The sequence below is a fragment of the Rhinopithecus bieti genome, unplaced genomic scaffold (genome assembly GCF_001698545.2).
Source record: "Rhinopithecus bieti isolate Rb0 unplaced genomic scaffold, ASM169854v2 scaffold_2654, whole genome shotgun sequence".
NCBI classification, from domain to species: domain Eukaryota; kingdom Metazoa; phylum Chordata; class Mammalia; order Primates; family Cercopithecidae; genus Rhinopithecus; species Rhinopithecus bieti.
In genome coordinates, this window is record NW_016804048.1 from 2,903,916 (window position 1) to 2,921,767 (window position 17,852).

The following is a 17,852-nucleotide window of genomic DNA, read 5'->3' on the forward strand; positions in this document are numbered from 1 at the left end:
CCCTCCCCATAACACATGGCCGGGGTGAGAGGAGTGGGGTGCGCTCACATTGCCGCCCAGCCTCTCTTGCTGCATCTGCTGGTGGGATGTCCTGTGGGACGAGTGTTCCTGGAAGCCCTTCCTACACTCAGCTGGAGGTGACTTCTCTATACAAAGAAGTCGCTGTGAGTCACATCAGCATATCCCTCTAAGCCCAGATTAAATGTTTCCCTGGCTCACTTTCCTCTTAACTGGATCCCCCAAGTGCCCTTGGCCACCCAAACATCATCCAACTAAGGGCCTATGAGACAGAAGAGAAGTTGGGATGGAAAGAGACAGACGTCTCAACCGGCTATGGTTAAACTATCTCACTTCTGCATAGTTTACAAAAATGTTTGGCCACAGGAACACATTGCTAGGGCCTCTCCAGGAAAGGGTGGAGTCTGTGGACTCAGGGGCCCTGCAGCTTCATCAGTTGCACAGCAAACACGTCCGCAGCCCTGCCCACGAGCAGCTGAGATGTGGAGGCGTGGGTCCACTGACTTCACCTATGACCTATGACCCGCACTGACTTCACATATAACCTGTGACCCGCACTGACTTCACCTATGACCTATGACCTGCAATGACTTCACCTATGACCTATGACCTGCACTGACTTCACCTATGACCTATGACCTGGCCCAAAGGCCCCAGGCCTGGAAACACCAGCCAGAGTCCCAGCCCTGCCCCTGGGACTCCCCGGGCCTCAAGAGCCTCTGCCAAGCAGGGATGAGGACACGCCCCACCTCAGGGTCAACAAGAGATTTGTGGGTCCATCAGAGCACTGTGCAAACTCAGCTGCTGTCCTCTGGCCAGAGTCACAGCAAGCCCTTCCTGGGTCCAGAAGGTGGTTCCGCAGGAACGGGGCTACCTCTTTAAAGCAGAGGGGTGCACTGCAGCCGTGAGGGAACCAGCTGCAGTCGTGGTAATCTGGGGAGGCAGCTCCCCACCCCTGCCACCCCTCCCTGCTGTCAGGAGAGGATTAGAGGAGAGGCCAGCGGATTAAAGGGGTTCATGTTGCCACAGCCTCTCCCCAGTCCCTCTCCCGAGGCCTGCTGGCTAGGTGGGGCGACTCTTCTGTGAGCTGCAGCTGTGGGGCAGAGAGAAGCCCTCCCCACCCAGGACTGAGAGGCTGGAGACCCCAGGCTCGCCAGGGCCCAGAAGACAAAGGCTTGGGGCGTCCCTGGGGTCTGGGAGGCAGGCAGACAGAGCTCATGGTCTGTGGCTGCTCTGCCCTCCTTCCCCTCCCCAACCCCAGGCCCACCATGCCGGCAACCCCAACTTCCACGCAAATCTCAGCTCCACCAGCTGCTGGATTCCCCGCCAGCCAATGCCCGTGGCCTGGGCCTTTGTGCAGAAGACCTCGGCCCTCCTGTGGCTGCTGCTCCTGGGCACCTCCCTGTCCTCTACCTGGGGCAGGCCAAGATTCCTCTGGAAACGTAAGCATCACGTTCAACCCCACCCCAAAACCCGTCACCCTTTCCCACTTTCTTCCGGGGCTGGGCCTCCCTCCTCTGCCCACTCCTCCCGCCCCTGCCCTCCCTCTGGGCTCTTCCCCAGTGACTGCGACTGACCACTCTCTTGCTGCAAAACCCGTTTCTTCTCCGGCCTCCTTTCTCTCCTCCCAAAAGCTCTGCGAGTTCTAGAGTCCCACCTGCCCCTCCCCAGGAGCAGGATGGCTTTAGGCAGAACTGGTCATCAGGGCTGCTCTCTTCTTGGCCTGACAAGCAGCTTCTGGGGCACCTGCAGGGCGGGTGCTCCTTCAGGATAATCGCTGAGATGAGGCGGCCTAGGGGAGCCAGGTTATCTCATCATCGCAGCTCCCCAGAGGATTTGGCAAGAAATGCATATTTTGACATTCCAAAAGGGGTGCAGTTCTGAACTCACAGAACATCTCATGCACAGAGGAGGTGGCTTGTCCAGGAACTGGGGAAAAGATGGATTTTGGGGCCGCAGTCTTCCCTTTCTCCACCTTTCTGCCTCCTTCCAGCCTTGATTCTATAGCCGGCCATTAAGACCAGCTCCAGGGAAGAACCCGGTGTCAGTCATGTGCACCTTGGTGTAAATTTAAATTACTGAGCAACCTCTCCGGGGTGTCTGTCTTTTAGGCCTGAGCTCTGGTGGTCCTAGGAAGGAAGTTTCCACTACATGGTGGGGACAGAGCCTTCCAGACTGTAGGTGGCACAGACCCCATCCTGTTTAATCCAGTCGCTTGAGCCCAGCACCATAGCCAGGCCACCAGCAGAGCCACCTGCCAACTGCATGTCTTAGCAGGAGTGGGGACAGGGAACCCACATGACACACTGCACATGTGTTTGGCTGAGCAGTGGATTAGGCAGCACCGTCTCCCACCAAGCCGCACAGCTCTCCTTGTTTCATGCCTGGCACGGAGCTGGGTGCTTCACAAATGACACCGTTAGTTTGCAAAGCCATTCAGCAGGGGCTTATTTTATCCCTGTTTTGCAGCTGAGGAAACAGAGGCCCAGAGAGGTCAGGTGACTTCCCCAAGTTCACAAGGCCAGGAAATGAAGGTGCTAGGATTTGAACTCCAGTCAGCCTGGACGGCGCTTCCACCATCACACCCACTGCCAGCCTGTAACGCTCTCTATTGCTGCAGGAGATGTTGAGAACAATTTTCATCCCCAGAACGCACACCAGCTGATAGGAGAGGGCCAACTCCAGGAGTGGGCTGAGGGCCAAGTCAGGGTGGCTGGAATCCAGGCCTTCAGGGAGGGGCCCCAGCGGCCGTCTATGCAGAAGCCCTGGGTCCTGCCGGAGACCATAGCCTGCACACAGCCTCATCTGCCTGCCCAGGACTTGGCCCTACCTGTCCTCACTCCCGCCGAACCTCTCTTCTCAGTCTTTCCCTTCCGCCTGCAGGGCTTCCACCTCCACCCAAGTCTGTTTCCACAGGGTCCCCAAAGCCCTCCTCATGCCCAATCCAGGAGACATTCCTGGCCTTGTCTCCCCAGACCCTGTTGCTTGGGACACACAAGCCCCCCTCTCCTTTTATCCCAGTGCCTTGACTTCCATGGCACTGCGCTCCGCTGGGTCTCCCTGGGCACCGCTTATCTCGGCTGACTTCCGTGGCACGGCACTGTGCTCCGCTGGGTCTCCCTGGGCACCGCTTATCTCTGCTGACTTCCATGGCACTGCGCTTCGCTGGGTCTCCATGGGCACCGCTTATCTCTGCTATCTTCAAGTGCTCCTCCTCTCCTGCCTCCCCATGAGGTTGGGGTGCTCCCCAACATCTGTCAACGCTCAGAGATCTCATGCTGCACACCCTCCTTGAGAGATCCCTCCCGTCCTCAGAATTTCAATCCTTACCTTTGTGCGGATGACTCCCGGCCCTGTCTCTACCTCTTAGACACATACCCAATGCTTATGGGCAGCTTTTCCTAAACTCATGTGAGATTTTAAATTCAGATGTGTGTCTTTCAAGAGAAAACACAATTGGTGCCTTCTAGAGTTGTGCAGGGCACAACCTGCCCAATGGCACTTGGTAGCTCTGCAATGGGAACCTCACATTCAGCAGAGCCCAAGTTACACACGTCATCTTTCAACTTCCTCAACTTGTTCCCCGACCTTCCTGATAGTCTTAATTTTATTCAATAACAACACCATCAGGTCAACAGCCCACACTGAAAACCTGGAAGTCATGTTTTACTCCTCTAAGCTCTTCTGTACTCCCTACCTACAATCGCCTTCCAGATCCCTTTGCAGGCTAACCTCTACCAAACTTCTAACCCAGAGCTCAGATGTCCCTCCCCGGGAAGCCTTTCCTTATACCACTACCTCTCCCCTACCTTTGTGGGCACCTTCAGACGTGTACTATGCTACCTGCATGAGAAAACTGTCCCTGCAAAGGTGGGGACTGTGGGGTGGCTCCAGGCTGCCTCATGGTAGGACCCTGATAAACACTGGTTGAGTGGTGACTGCTGATCTTGAAATGATCACACAGGCAAACCACTTCCACTCCATTTGGAGAGGCTCAGACCCAGCCCTGTGTGCCTGCCCCCAGGACCGCAGGAGCCTGGCCCAGATGGTGGGAATGTGGTGCATTTCTGGGGCATGGGCCAGAGGTCGGGGCTCCCCACTAGGCTGCCTACGCAGAGGGCAAGGTGTGGCCTCCTCGTGCCCTCCCAGCCTGCCGTGCCCTCAGCCTCAGCAGTGGCAGCTCAGAGCCTTTTCCTCCTGCGCCCTTGCCTCATGCGTTCTCTGAGGTTTCAACAGAGGGTTTGGCAGCCCCCAGTGGCCTTGAGTGGAGTGCCCTGGAGGGAACAATTCACTGAGAGGCCACAGCTGTGGCCAGGCAGGTCCTCCTTTGTCCTCAGGGTCCTCCGACCCTGGCCTGAGCCTGTCCACTGCCTCTCCCCTCCTTCTCTCCTCTGGGTCTGCCACTCTCCAACCAGAGGCCCCAGAGGCTTGGGGTGAGACCCAGTCCTGGACTGGTCAGCCCTGCCTCACGACCCTCAGCAGGAGAGCCTGCCGAGGATGCTCACACACAGCAGTGCAGCCGCTGGAGCCGGAGGGCTCTCCGCGTCTCCTGCCCAGGCCGTGGCTACAGCTTTCGGGACGGGAGGAGGGACAGGTTGCTCTTTTAGTGGTGTTCTGGGCATATGTCACAGTGTGTATGCATATGTTGTGTGTTGTGTATGGGGTATGCAGGTGGGTTTTTTACATGTGGGTGGCATTTCTTTATGCATCATGTGTCTGTGTGTTTGAGTGTGCATGCGTCAGCTGGTGTCTGTGTGTAGACACTTGCTTTCTATGTGTGTGAATCCATATGTCTATGCGTGTGTTTGTGCATGTACTTGTGTGTATACACATGTCCTTTCGTTGCCTGGCAGAGTGAAGCTATGGGCTGACACCTTCGGCGGGGACCTGTATAACACTTTGACCAAATACTCGGGCTCCCTCTTGCTGCAGAAGGTCAGTCACCCCCTTCCAGAGAGCCCACCGGGTGGCAGAGGGCAGTCAGCCATCAAAGCCCCCAAATGCCAGTGCTGTGAGGGCCCTTGGGCTTCCCATCAAATCGGCTTATTTCAGATGGGGACACTGAGGCCCAAGGAGGTGAATGACTTGCTCAACTCCCAAAGCAAGGCAGTGGGGGCGGTTTGGGGGCGTGGTCAAGAGCATTGTGCCAGGTCCTCAGGGAGCAGAGGCCAAGGTGGAATTAGATGCAGGAGATGTACTGGGTGGGGGTGGGGTGAAGAATAAAGGGGAGACAGAGGGAGTGGATGGAGTGGGATGCAGGCCTAACACCTGTGATGCTAGCGGAGCCTTGGAGGGCATGTGCAGGGCCCTAGGAGCTGCTTGGGCCATAGAAGGTGGACGGGCTGTGGCCTCTGTGCAGGGAGAGCTCCCATACCTCCAGCTGTCAGTCCCCCAGCCCCCAGCCACGTCCAGCATCCACCATCTTAATATGCATTGCTTTCTGTGCAGATTAACGGCTGGCTGGTCTTCTTACCAGGTTATAAACAACTTCACTGTTCTCTAATACTTGTAACTCCCCAGAGCAGTTCCAACAGCAGCTCACCCTCCTCTATTATTACCACTCACTGAGAGCTTCATAGTCATGATTTCATTCCCACCACTAATTCATGAGGCACCTTTTCCATATCACAAAGATCCTGAATCCCAGGCCTTTATGCTTGCATGTGACCGCATGTTCCTCCTCAACTCCCCTGCCCACAGCCCCTAGGCCTGTCCTTGGTGGAGTAAGTGGAGCCAGGGTGGGCTGCTCCCTGGGCCCCCACACGTCACTGTAGCGATGACAGCTAAGACCCCGCCTGCCCCTCACAGCACACTCCTATGCTGCACAGCACCACAACCTGGGCCGAGGAGTAGAGAGCAGTACTGATGTGGACATTTGGGGTAAAAGTACTCTGTAAAATCTATGTGTTCTAAAGCATACACTAAAGCTATGTAAATGTCACATCTTACAAACGAGGAAACTGGTTGACTGGCTTGCTTGTGGTCACACGGCCAATAAATGTCAGAGCTGGGTGAATAGACATTCACAATATACACAGTCAATGAGAGCTGGTCTCCCCTGGGCCCAGAGAGAAAACTCAAACCCCGCTCCAGGCTTTCCTGGGCTCCCTGGCAGTTGTCAGGCAGCTGTGCTCAGTTCCTGGAGCTGCTGAGCTCTGTCGGGACGGGGGGAGTTGAGGTTCACATCCATGTGCACAGGGACACTTTCATAGCAAGATGCCTCTTTGGGGGCATTGGGGAAAAGTGATGCCAGGGGTGGTTTCACAAGCCCTGGGAAGCAGCATGGCTCTGCACAAAGGACATGGGTAGGGGTGCCTGGGAGCCCTGGCCCCATCAAGGGTCACCTGCTCACTGACCTTGGTGGTCAAGTTCACTGACTTCTCTGAGCCTCGGTCTACTCCCCTGTTAAGGATATAGCTGCAATGCGTCTAGAGCACCTGGAACAGAGAGACATTTGAAGAGAGGCAGCTATAATATCACTGGGGATGTTGTCCAAGGAGGAGAGGGCTAGGCCTCCCCCTAGTTGAGTAAAGCAGGCTCCGTGTGCCAGAATGCACCTGTTGAGAGGATGGAGGCCATGCACACACAGGTGCAACCATGCTGGTACAAAACCAGGTGCACCCATCTCTCCCACCTTCTCCAAACAGAAGTACAAGGATGTGGAGTCCAGTCTGAAGATCGAGGAGGTGGATGGCTTGGAGCTGGTGAGGAAGTTCTCAGAGGACATGGAGAACATGCTGCGGAGGAAAGTCGAGGCCGTCCAGGTACTCCAGGCCTGTGATCTGCAGGGCATTTCTCCCCAGCCCCATGATGCAGGGTGACAGAGTGACCCTCCCCATGTCATGGCCCTGCATCCTCCCACCCTCGTGACCCTCTCCTATCTTACAAGAGTCCACCTTGTACCTCCATTAGCCAAAAGAACCCTTACTCCAAAAATCCCTGTAAAAGAGGAAATGATAGGAAACAAGAGGAGAGGGGAGGGGCTGGCATCAGAGCTCTGCCCCGAGGTGGCCATGCCCAGCACTGCCGGGTCAGCCTGCAGCCATTGTGGGGAACTGAGTCACCAGGCCATACCCAGTGACCAGTACAGAGCACTGCACAGGGTGAGCACCTAGGAATTGCTTTGGGGATGGACGGACAGATGAGCAGAAGGAGGGTGGGAGTCGACCTAGCTGGGGCCAATAAAGTCAAGCTCCTCCGTTCCCTCTCCTCCTTCTCATCTCTCCTCATTCCTCCCTTACCCTCATTCAGCCATCAGGACCCACCTTCATGGCTAAAGTGCTCTGAGGGCCACCCGGGCAGCAGAGGTGCTTACAGGGATGGGCCCTGTGCCCATGTGACCCTGTTACTAGACATCCACCAAGGCTGGTGGGGCCCAGGAGAAACAGAAGCTGTCCCCTTCTCTGGGATGAAGTGTCTGCACTGAGGCCTCTGGGGACCTGGATGTTATAAACCAGTAGATACAGTGTGGGTGGAGAGATACAGTCCTCCACTCCATCCAGTCAAGAATCGAACCATCCAAGACCAGTGCTGTCCCTGAAAGGACTCGTAAGACCAGCCAGGAGAACAAGGAGAGAGGAGATCGGGAGTGGTTGGCTGGGTTGGGAGGCTGAGGCCAGGGCCGAGCAGCAGGGGAAGGGGCAGATAGGGCGGGTGAGCTGTGGCCTCCTCAGTGTGCTGCCTTTCCCCTCACCCCCATCACAACCCCCGCTCTGGGAAGAGGCCAAGGTCAGGGTTGCTGGGGCCTTCTTTCCCATGAGCAGCATTTCTGCAGGCCTAGGGGCAAGAGATCTTAGCATCAGGAACCAACAAGAAGATGCCTGGGGACTCAAGAGCCTATCCGGGGTCCCTGAATCACACACCACAGCAGGAAGGCACCAGCCTCACACACAGCCTGGCACCTACAGTGACGCCTGCCTGTTTCAATCAGTGAGCGTTGTGTAAACAGCCTCCTTGGGTTAAACACAGACAGTGGGGTATGAAACTCGCCTGACTTCAGGGGTTGGTCCTTGTGTCACTAGAGTGTAGCAGGATGAGCCGCAGACAAAACTCCTCAGACACCGAGTTAAAGAAGGAAGAGGTTTATTCGGCCGGGAGCATCAGCAAGACTCCTGTCTCAAGAGCCGTGCTCCCCGAGTGAGCAATTCCTGTCCCTTTTCAGGGCTCACAACTCTAAGGGGGTCCACGTGAGAGGGTCGTGATCGATTGAGCAAGCAGGGGGTACATGACTGGGGGCTGTATGCACCGGTAATCAGAACGGAACAGAACAGGACAGGGATTTTCACAGTGCTTCTCCATACAATGTCTGTAATCTATAGATAACATAACTGGTTAGGTCAGGGGTCGATCTTTAACTACCAGGCCCAGGGTGTGGCGCTGGGCTGTCTGCCTGTGGATTTCATTTCTGCCTTTTAGTTTTTACTTCCTCTTTCTTTGGAGGCAGAAATTGGGCAGAAGACAATATGAGGGGTGGTCTCCTCCCTGAGAGCAGTAAGCAGTCCTGAGACACCCCCAGAGGCTGGGGCTCCAGGCTCCCTGTGCCCTTCCACAGCCTCAGACACCAAAGAAGCACTGCTCTGCAGACTTTCTCTGAGCACCGGTCCCTGCCCCTGCTGCGGGTGGTGTGTGGGGGTTGCAGACCTTCTATGAGGATGCGCATGGCAAGTTTCCTGCAAAGCCTCCCTGAAATGAGTATTTCCCTGTGGAATTTCCTTATCCTAGGATCTGTAGGCTGAGAGTGGGGAGGCAGGGATTATCCTACCCAATTTACAGTTGTATAAGCAGAAGACCAGAGAGGCTTAGTGGCTTGGCTCTGACAAAGCTAGAACAGGATCTTGGGTCCTCTGACTCCCAAAACACTTCCCCCACCCTGACTTACCCTGACACTCTGTGGTGCTGGCCTGCTCTTAAAAAAAAAAAAAAAAAATTGTACCAGGCGCGGTGTCACACCTGTAATCCCAGCACTTTGGGAGGCCGATGTGGGCAGATGATGAGGTCAAGAGATCGAGACCATACTGGCCAACATGGTGAAACCCCATCTCTACTAAAAATACAAAAATTAGCTTGGCATGGTGGCAGGCGCCTGTGGTCCTAGCTACCTGGGAGGCTGAGGCAGGAGAATCACTTGAACCTGGGAGGTGGAGGTTGCAGTGAGCCAAGATCACACCACTGCACTCCAGTCTGGGTGACAGAGCAAGACTCTAACTCCAAAAAAAAAAAAAAAAAAAAAAGGTATTGCAGCAAAATACATGTAAGATAAAATTGGTCATTATTTTAAAATGTATAATTTAGTGGTATTAAGTACATCCACAATGCTGTACAACCATCTCCATTATCTAGTTCCAGAACTTTTTCATCACTCCAAGCAGAATCTGAGTACTAAGTAAGCAATCACTCCACTATGCCCCTCCTCTTAGCTCTGCAACCACTAATCTCTTTCTGTCTATGGATTTGCCTGTTGTGGGTATTTCATGTAAATAGAATCATACAATATGTGACCATTTGTAGACTTATTTCACTTAGCATAATGTCTCCAGGGTTCATCTGTGTTGTTCCATGCATCAGCAATTCATTCCTTTTTAGGGCTGTATAATATTCCCTTGTGTGCATAACCCACATTTTGTTCATTAGTTCATCAAATGACAGACATTTGAGTTGTTTCCATCTTTTGGCTTTGAATACACACACACATGCACACACACACAAAATGCACGTATTTTAGTAGACTTTATTTTTTAGAGCAATTTTAGGTTCACAGCAAAATGTAGAAGAAAGTACAGTTTCCATACATCCCCTGTTGCCACAGCCTTCCCCACTATCGACACCCTGCATCCATGGTAGATTGGGTATAATCAATGAATTTGCATTATCCCAAAGTCCATAGCACATATTAGGGCTCACTCTCGTACATTCTGTGGGTTTAGAAACATGTGCAATGACATGCATCCGCTATTACAGTATCAGACAAAAGAATTTCACTGCCCTAAAAATCCCCAACCATTGGCAACCACTTATCTTCTCCATCTCCCTAGTCTTGCCTTTTCCAGAATGCCATGTTGTTGGGATCACACAGTACATGGCCTTTTCCGATGGGCTGCTTTCACTTAGCTGTATGCACGTACTTTTTGGCTGTTGTGCATAGTGTGGCTGTGAATATTCGTGCCTAAGTTCTTGTTAGCGTCCCTGTTTTCAATTCTTCTGGGCATACGCCCAGGAGTGGAATTGCTGGGTCACCTGGCAACTGTTTCACTCGCTGAAAACCCGCTGGGTTCCTTTTACCCATTCTCCCTACCTCTGTGTTCCCATCCCTCAGAATCTGGTGGAGGCTGCCGAGGAGGCCGACCTGAACCACGAATTCAACGAATCCCTGGTGGTGAGTCCCACTCCTGGCACTGGTGCCAGAGGGCAAGGATCACCTGAGTACCAGATATGGGGTTGGTGGTGTAGGGTGGCAATCCACTGATTCCATAGACATTTACTGCTCACCCCACACAGGCACAGCAATGTGCTAGCCTCTGGATCGGAACTTGTTCTTGACCTCAAGAAGCTCACAGTGCAAAGAACTCCAGTATAAGGCACATCACAAGTCACTACAGATGGGTGGATGGAGCCTCCGGAGAATGCAGGCTGAGAACAGGAGGGCTGCCCCGAAACTCCCGCAGACAGGGAGGCCTGGGGCTGCGCCCAGGGCTCAGAGGGATTTAGGCAGACAGGGCCTGGAAAAGGGGCCTTTGGTCACAGTGGAAAGAAGACACAGAAATAAGAAAACACAAGGTTGGTTGAGCAAACAGTGGGACCTTGGGCCCTATGTGTCCAGAGGCTGATGATGAAGACAGTGGCCTTGGACAGTTAGGTGAGGGGGTGGGGGGAGCCTTGGGTGCCAGAGTAGGAGCCTGGCCATTCTCAGCAGGGAAAGGCAGGTGCGGAGGGCTTGAGCAGGGTGGGGACGCGGCTGGGAGTGTGCGTGGAAGGCCAGCGAGGGCCACAGTGTCCTGAGGAGGAGCCAGGTTGTGGGGTGCAGGCACCTGGCGTGGGAGTTGGTGTCGGGATGTCAGTGAGGCAGTCCTGGGGGGTGTTCAGGTGTGAACCCGGTGGTGTGGAGGAAATGGGGCCGGGGCTCTGCTGGAGGCAATCCTAGCACACCCTCCAATACCGCATTGGAGAGGCCGAGGGCAGCTGCGGGACTCGGAACCTGGGGCACTTGGAACCTGGGCCCTGTCTGAGGCCAAGGCTGTAGGCCCCAAGATTCCGCAGGCACCGTTCTGGGCTCTGGGACCTTCCTGGCCCGCGAGAAGTGGAGGGGCTGATGGGGCTCTTTGTCTCTACCTGTCCTCAACTCCGCGGCTGCCTGTCTCCTCTCTGCCTCGGCCGCATCAACACACGCTGCTCCAAGTTGGGGACTGAGGCAGCGGCCAGGACGACGGTCATCAAACGTCGGCCTCCTGCCTCTGCGTGCGGCCTCCTGGACCCTATCATTGCCCAGCGCGCCGCTGCAGGTGCTTGTGTAGACACTGATGGCCACTCCGCCCCGGCCCGTACGTCCTCTCACCTGCGCCGTTTCTCTTCCTCTCTCTCCACCTGTCCCTGTGCTCGGGCCGTCTCCGTGGGCCTCACCTGTCCACCCCAGTTCGACTATTACAACTCGGTCCTGATCAATGAGAGGGACGAGAAAGGCAACTTCGTGGAGCTGGGCGCCGAGTTCCTCCTGGAGTCCAATGCGCACTTCAGCAACCTGCCGGTGAACACCTCCATCAGCAGCGTGCAGCTGCCCACAAACGTGTACAACAAAGGTAGCCTAGCACGCTCAGCTTAGGCACACTCACCAGGCACGCCCACCAGACACACCCACCAGGCACTTACCAAACACACCCACCAGACACACCCACCAGGCATGCCCACCAGACACCCACCAGGCACACCCAGCAGGCATGCCCACCAGACACACCCACCAGGCACACTTACCAAACACACCCACCAGACACACCCACCAGGCATGCCCACCAGACACACCCATCAGACACACCCACCAGGCAAGCCCACCAGGCACACCCACCAAGCACACCCAACAGGCATAACCACCAGACACACCCACCATGCACACTTACCAAACACACCCACCAGGTACACCCACCAGGCAAGCCCACCAGGCATACCCACCAGACATACCCACCAGGCACACCCACCAGACACACCCACCAGGCACGCCCACCAGACGCACCCACCAAGCACACCCGCCAGGCAAGTCCTCCAGGCACACCCACCAGACACACCCACCAGGCACTCACCAGACATACCCATCAGGCACACCCACCAGGCACACTCACCAGACACACTCACCAGGCATACCCACCAGGCATGATCACCATTTTCCTGAGAAGTTCTACAAGATCATGATCATCTATAATCTCACCCTTCAGACCCAGATATTTTAAATGGAGTCTACATGTCTGAAGCCTTGAATGCTGTCTTTGTGGAGAACTTCCAGAGAGACCCAACGTTGACCTGGCAATATTTTGGCAGTGCAACTGGATTCTTCAGGATCTATCCAGGTAAGGACATGGAGTTGCATCTCCATGACCTTCTGGGATTCTTCTCTGGAAATAAGACAGTAGGGGCATTGACGATGGACCCTGGCACTCAGGTCCCCAGTGAATGGGGCTGGTCTTCCTATCCCAAAGCATCTCCAAGCCCACACTTTAGCCCTTCTCACTGCATGATATGCACATATTAAAGGGCTGTGGAATGGATGGATGAATGAATGAATGAATGAAACCATCAAACACCATGAAACCAGTCATTGAATGCCCACATGAAGCTCCTGTCCCATGAAAAGTACTTTGGGAGATACAAAGAAGGATAAAACAATTCTTTACCTTAAGGACTTTATGTCCCAATTGGAAAAATGAGGCGCACATCATTCAGAGTGTTCAACAGCAATCCAGAAAATGGCACAGGCCACTCTGTGGCTAGTGGCCAACTTACTAGAGTCCATCAATAAAAATAGAACACACAGAGCACAAAGTTTCCAAGAGTTCTACCTCTTTTTGGTTCCCATTTAAAATAAGTTGGCTCTCCATTTCACCCCAACCCGTTTTTATAGTTTAGCACACGGTCCAGGAAGTCTTAAAGTTATCCCACTTTTCTGAAACAGGAAACCAGAAAGGCCTGAAAGGACTCCTCTGTGTCCACAGGCTGGAAAGTCATTCTCTCTCTTGGAGTGCAAAGGGACCTCAGAGCTCCTGCAGTTCCCATAGTTGGCATTGTGTTCTTCTGCCAGAATTCACAGCTAGCTATTGCAGCTGTTTCGATTCTCTGGAGCTTCAGTGAATAGGTTTATCCTTCTTCCACGCAGCTCACATGCCCCTCCTGTCTACTCCAGGGTGGAATTCCTGTAAATATTCCTGCCACATCAGGGCTTCCAGAGATGCCAACTTATATGTAAACAACACAGTCCAGATGTGAACTCATCAGTCAGTGGAGAGGCCATTTCTCACTATTTTGAATTGCACTATTTTTATTGTTGTTGAGTTTTATGAGTTATCTATATATTCTGAATATTGATCCTTTATCAGATATGTGATTTGCAAATAATTTCTCCCATTCTGTGTGCTGCCTTTTTACTCTGTTCATATTGTCTTTTGATGAACAAACTTTTAATTTTTTTCTGAAATCCAATTTGATTATTTTATCTTTTGTTGCCTATGCCTTTGGTGTCACATCCAAGAAATGACTGCCAACTCTAATGTCATAAAGTGTTTCCCCTACGTTTTCTAACAGATTTTTTATAGTTTTAGGTCTTACATTTCCATTTTTAGTTAATATTTATATATGGTATTAGGTAAGAGTTCAACTTCACTTTTTTGCATGTGGATATACAGTTGCCCCAGCACCATTTATTGAAAGGACTGCCTTTCTTCCATTGAATGGTATTGCTACTCTTGTCAAAAATCATTTAATCATATATGTGAGGGTTTATTTCTGGGATTTTTATCCTATTTCATTGGTCTATATACCTCTGTTTATGCCAGTGCCATGCTGTTTTGATTACTGTAGTTTTCAGTAATTTAAAATCAGGAAGTGTGCCTCCATAGGTTTTTCTTTCCCCCAAATTGTTTGGGCTATTTGGGGTTTCTTGAGGTTCCATATACATTTTAGAATGAGTTTCTCTTGCAGTTGAGATTTTGATAGGGATTGCATTGAATCAGTAGACCACCTTGGGCAGTACTGACATCTTAACAGTATTAAGTATTTCAGTCTATGAATATGGAACGTGTTTTCATTATTCCTGTCCTTAATTTCTTTCAGCAATGTTTCATAGTTTTCATTGTTCAAGTCTTTCACCTCATTGGTTAAGCTAATTCCTAAATATTTTTTTGATGTTATTGTAAATGGGATTTTTAAAAATAATTTCTCAGATTATTCACTATTAATGTATAGAAATGCAACTGATTTTTGTGTGTTGAGTTTGTCCCCTGATACTTTGCTGAATTTATTTATTAGATCTAAGAGTTTTTTGTGGAATCTATAGGGCATTCTACATATGAGATCATCTGTGAACAGGCATAATTTTACTTCTTTCTTTCCAGTTTGAATGCCATTTTATTTCTTTTTTATACCTAATGGCTCTAGCTAAAATTTCCAATACTATATTGAGTAGAAGTGGCAAAAGTGCACATTCTGGTCTTGTTTTTGATAATAATAAAGAAAAGCTTCTAGTCTTTCACCATAGAGTATGATGTTTTAGATGTGGTTTTCCATATACGATTTTTATATCAGTTTTATTCTATTGCTAGTTTTTTTAATGTTTGTGTCATCAAAGGATGTTTAATTTTGTGAAATGCTTTTTATGCATCCATTGGGATGGCCATGGAATTTTTTCCCTTCATTATGTTAATGTGTATATTACATTGATCAATTTTCATATGTTGAACCATCCTTGCATTCCAGGAATAAGGCCTATTTGGTTATGGTGTGTAATCCTTTTAATATGCTCCTGAGTTTTGCTTGCTAGTTTTATGTTTTTATCCATTCTGCCAATCTCTGTGTTTTGATTGGAAAGTTTGATCCATTTATATTTAAAGTAATTACTGTTGAGGGACTTATTTCTGTCATTTTACTATTTGTTTTCTATAAGCCTTAAGCTTTTTTGTTCCTCATTTTCTGCATTACTGTCTTCTTTTATGTTTAGTTGATTTTTTGTAGGGAAACATTTAAATTTCTTTCTCATCTCCTTTTATATGTATTCTACAGTTATTTTATTTCTGGTCACCAGAGGGATTACATTTAACATCTTAAAATTATAGCATTCTAATTTGGATTTATAACAGCTTAACTTCAATAACATACAAAAACTTGGCTCTTTTACAGTTCCTTATCTACCCCTTTTGGTGGTTGTTGTCACAAAATTCCTTCTTTGTACATTGTGTGCCCAAAACCACAAACTAATAATTCTTGTTTGTTAATTTTTAATTTTTGTGGTATATAGTATGTGTATATATTTATGAGGTATACGAGATATTTTGATATAGGCATACAACATGTAATAATCACATCAGGGCAAATGGGGTATCCATTGCCTCAAGCATTTATCCTTTGTGTTACAAACAATCCAATTATACTCTTTTAGTTATTTTAAAATGTAAAATTAAATCATTACTGACTATAGTTACCCTGTTGTGCTATCAAATACTAGATCTTATCCATTCTTTCTATTTTTTGTACCCATTAACCATCCCACTTCTCCCCCACCCCATCACTACCCCTCCCAGCCTCTGATAGCTATTATTCTAATTTTTATCTCTATGGGTTCAGTTGTTTTAAGTTTTAGCTGCCACAAATAAGTGAGACGTGAAGTTTCTTTATGTACCTGACTTATTTCACTTAACATAGTGGCCTCTGGTTCCATTCATGTTATTGCAAATGACAGAATCTCATTCTCTTTATGGCTGAATAGTACTCCATTGTGTACATGTACATTTTCTTTATCCATTCATCTAATGTTGATGGATATTTAGATTGTTTATGAATCTAGGCTATTGTAAATAGTGCTGCAATGAACATGGGAGTGCAGATATCTCTTCAATATATGGATTTTCTTTCTTTTAGGTAGATACCTATCTGTGGGATGGCTGGATCATATGGTAGCTCTATTTCTAGTTTTTTGAGGAACCTCAAAACTGTTCTCCATAGTGGTTGTACTAATTTGCATTCTCACCAACAGTGTATGAGTGTGTGAGTTTCTCCAAGTTCTTGCCAGCATTTGTAATTGCCTGTTTTTTTGATACAAGCCATTTTAATTGGGGTGAGATGATATCTCATTGTAGTTTTGATTTGTATTTCTCTGATAATCAATGATGTTGAGCCTCTTTATATACCTGTTTGCCATTTGTCTTTCTTCTTTTGAGACATGTACATTCAGATTTTTGCCCATTTAAAAATCAGATTATTTGATTTTTTTTTTTTTCTCATTGTGTTGTTTGAGCTTCTTATGTATTCTGGTTATTAATCCCTTCTCAGATGGATAGGAGTTTGCAAATATTTTCTCCCATTCTGTGCATTGTCTGTTTACTTTGTTGATTGTTTCTTTTGCTGTGCAGAAGCTTTTTAACTTGATATGATCCCATTTATCAATGTTTGCTTTGGTTGCATGTGCTTGTGGGTTATTACTCAGGATATCCTTGCCCAGTTCAATGTCCTGGAGAGTTGCCCCAATGTTTTCTTTTAGTAGTTTCATCGTTTGAGGTCTTAGGTTTAAGTATTTAATCCATTTTTATTTAATTTTGGTATATGGTGAGAGATAGGAGTCTAGTTTCGTTCTTCTGCATATGAATATCCAATTTTCCCAGCACCATTTATTGAAGAGACTATCCTGTCCCCAATCTGTGTACTTGGCACCTTTGTAAAAAAATGACTTTTTAAAAAAATGAGTTCACTGTAAATGTATGGATTCATTTCTGCATTCTCTATTTGGTTCCATTGGTCTATGTGTCTGTTTTTATGCCAGTGCCATGCTGTTTTTGTTACTATAGCTCTGTAGCATAATTTGAAGTCAGGTAATGTTATTCCTCCAGTTTTGTTCTTTTTGCTCAGGATAGCTTTGGCTCTTCTGGGTCTTTTTTGGTTCCATATACATTTTTGAATTGTTTTTTCTATATCTGGGAAGAATGTCATTGGTATTTTGATGGAGATTGCATTGAATGTTTAGATTGCTTTGGATAGTATGGAAATTTTAACTATATTAAGTCTTCCAATCCATGAACATGGAATATTTTCCATTTTTTTGTGTTCTCTTCAATTTCTTGCATCAATTTTATAATTTTCCTTGTAGAGACCTTTCACTTTTTTGGTTAAATTAATTTCCAGGTATTTTATTTTATTTGTGGCTATTGTAAATGGGATTACTTTCTTGATTTCTTTTTCAGATTGTTTGCTGTTGGCATACAGAAATGATACTGATCATTGTATGTTGACTTTGTCTCCTGCAACTTTACTGAGTTTGTTTATCAGTTCTAATAGTTTTTTGGTGGCATATTTAGGTTTTTCTGAATATAAGATCATATTATCTGCAAACAAGGATAATTTGACTTCTTCCTTTTGAATTTGGAGTCCTTTAATTTTTTTCTCTTGTTTGATTGCTCTGGGTAGAACTTTCAGTACTATGTTGAATAATGGTGGTGAAAATGGACATCCTTGTCTTGTTCCAGATCTTAAAGGAAAGGCTTTCAGTCTTTCCCCATCTAATATGATACTAGCTGTGGATCTGTTGTATATGGTTTTTATTATGTTGAGGTACGTTCCTTGTATACCCAGTTTTTTTTTTTTTTTTTTTTTTTTTT

At 48.9% G+C, this 17,852-nt stretch overlaps 1 protein-coding gene across 1 annotated transcript in view; it reads left to right on the forward strand.

The window, feature by feature from the left end:
• CACNA2D4 (calcium voltage-gated channel auxiliary subunit alpha2delta 4) overlaps positions 1 to 17,852 on the forward strand; it is a 135,166-nt gene that overhangs the window by 3,011 nt on the left and 114,303 nt on the right. The window contains exons 2-6 of the mRNA XM_017862418.1: positions 4,872 to 4,953; positions 6,666 to 6,782; positions 10,331 to 10,390; positions 11,645 to 11,807; positions 12,435 to 12,566. Coding sequence (XP_017717907.1) covers positions 4,872 to 4,953; positions 6,666 to 6,782; positions 10,331 to 10,390; positions 11,645 to 11,807; positions 12,435 to 12,566 — 554 coding nt within the window. The remainder of the gene's footprint in view (positions 1 to 4,871; positions 4,954 to 6,665; positions 6,783 to 10,330; positions 10,391 to 11,644; positions 11,808 to 12,434; positions 12,567 to 17,852) is intronic.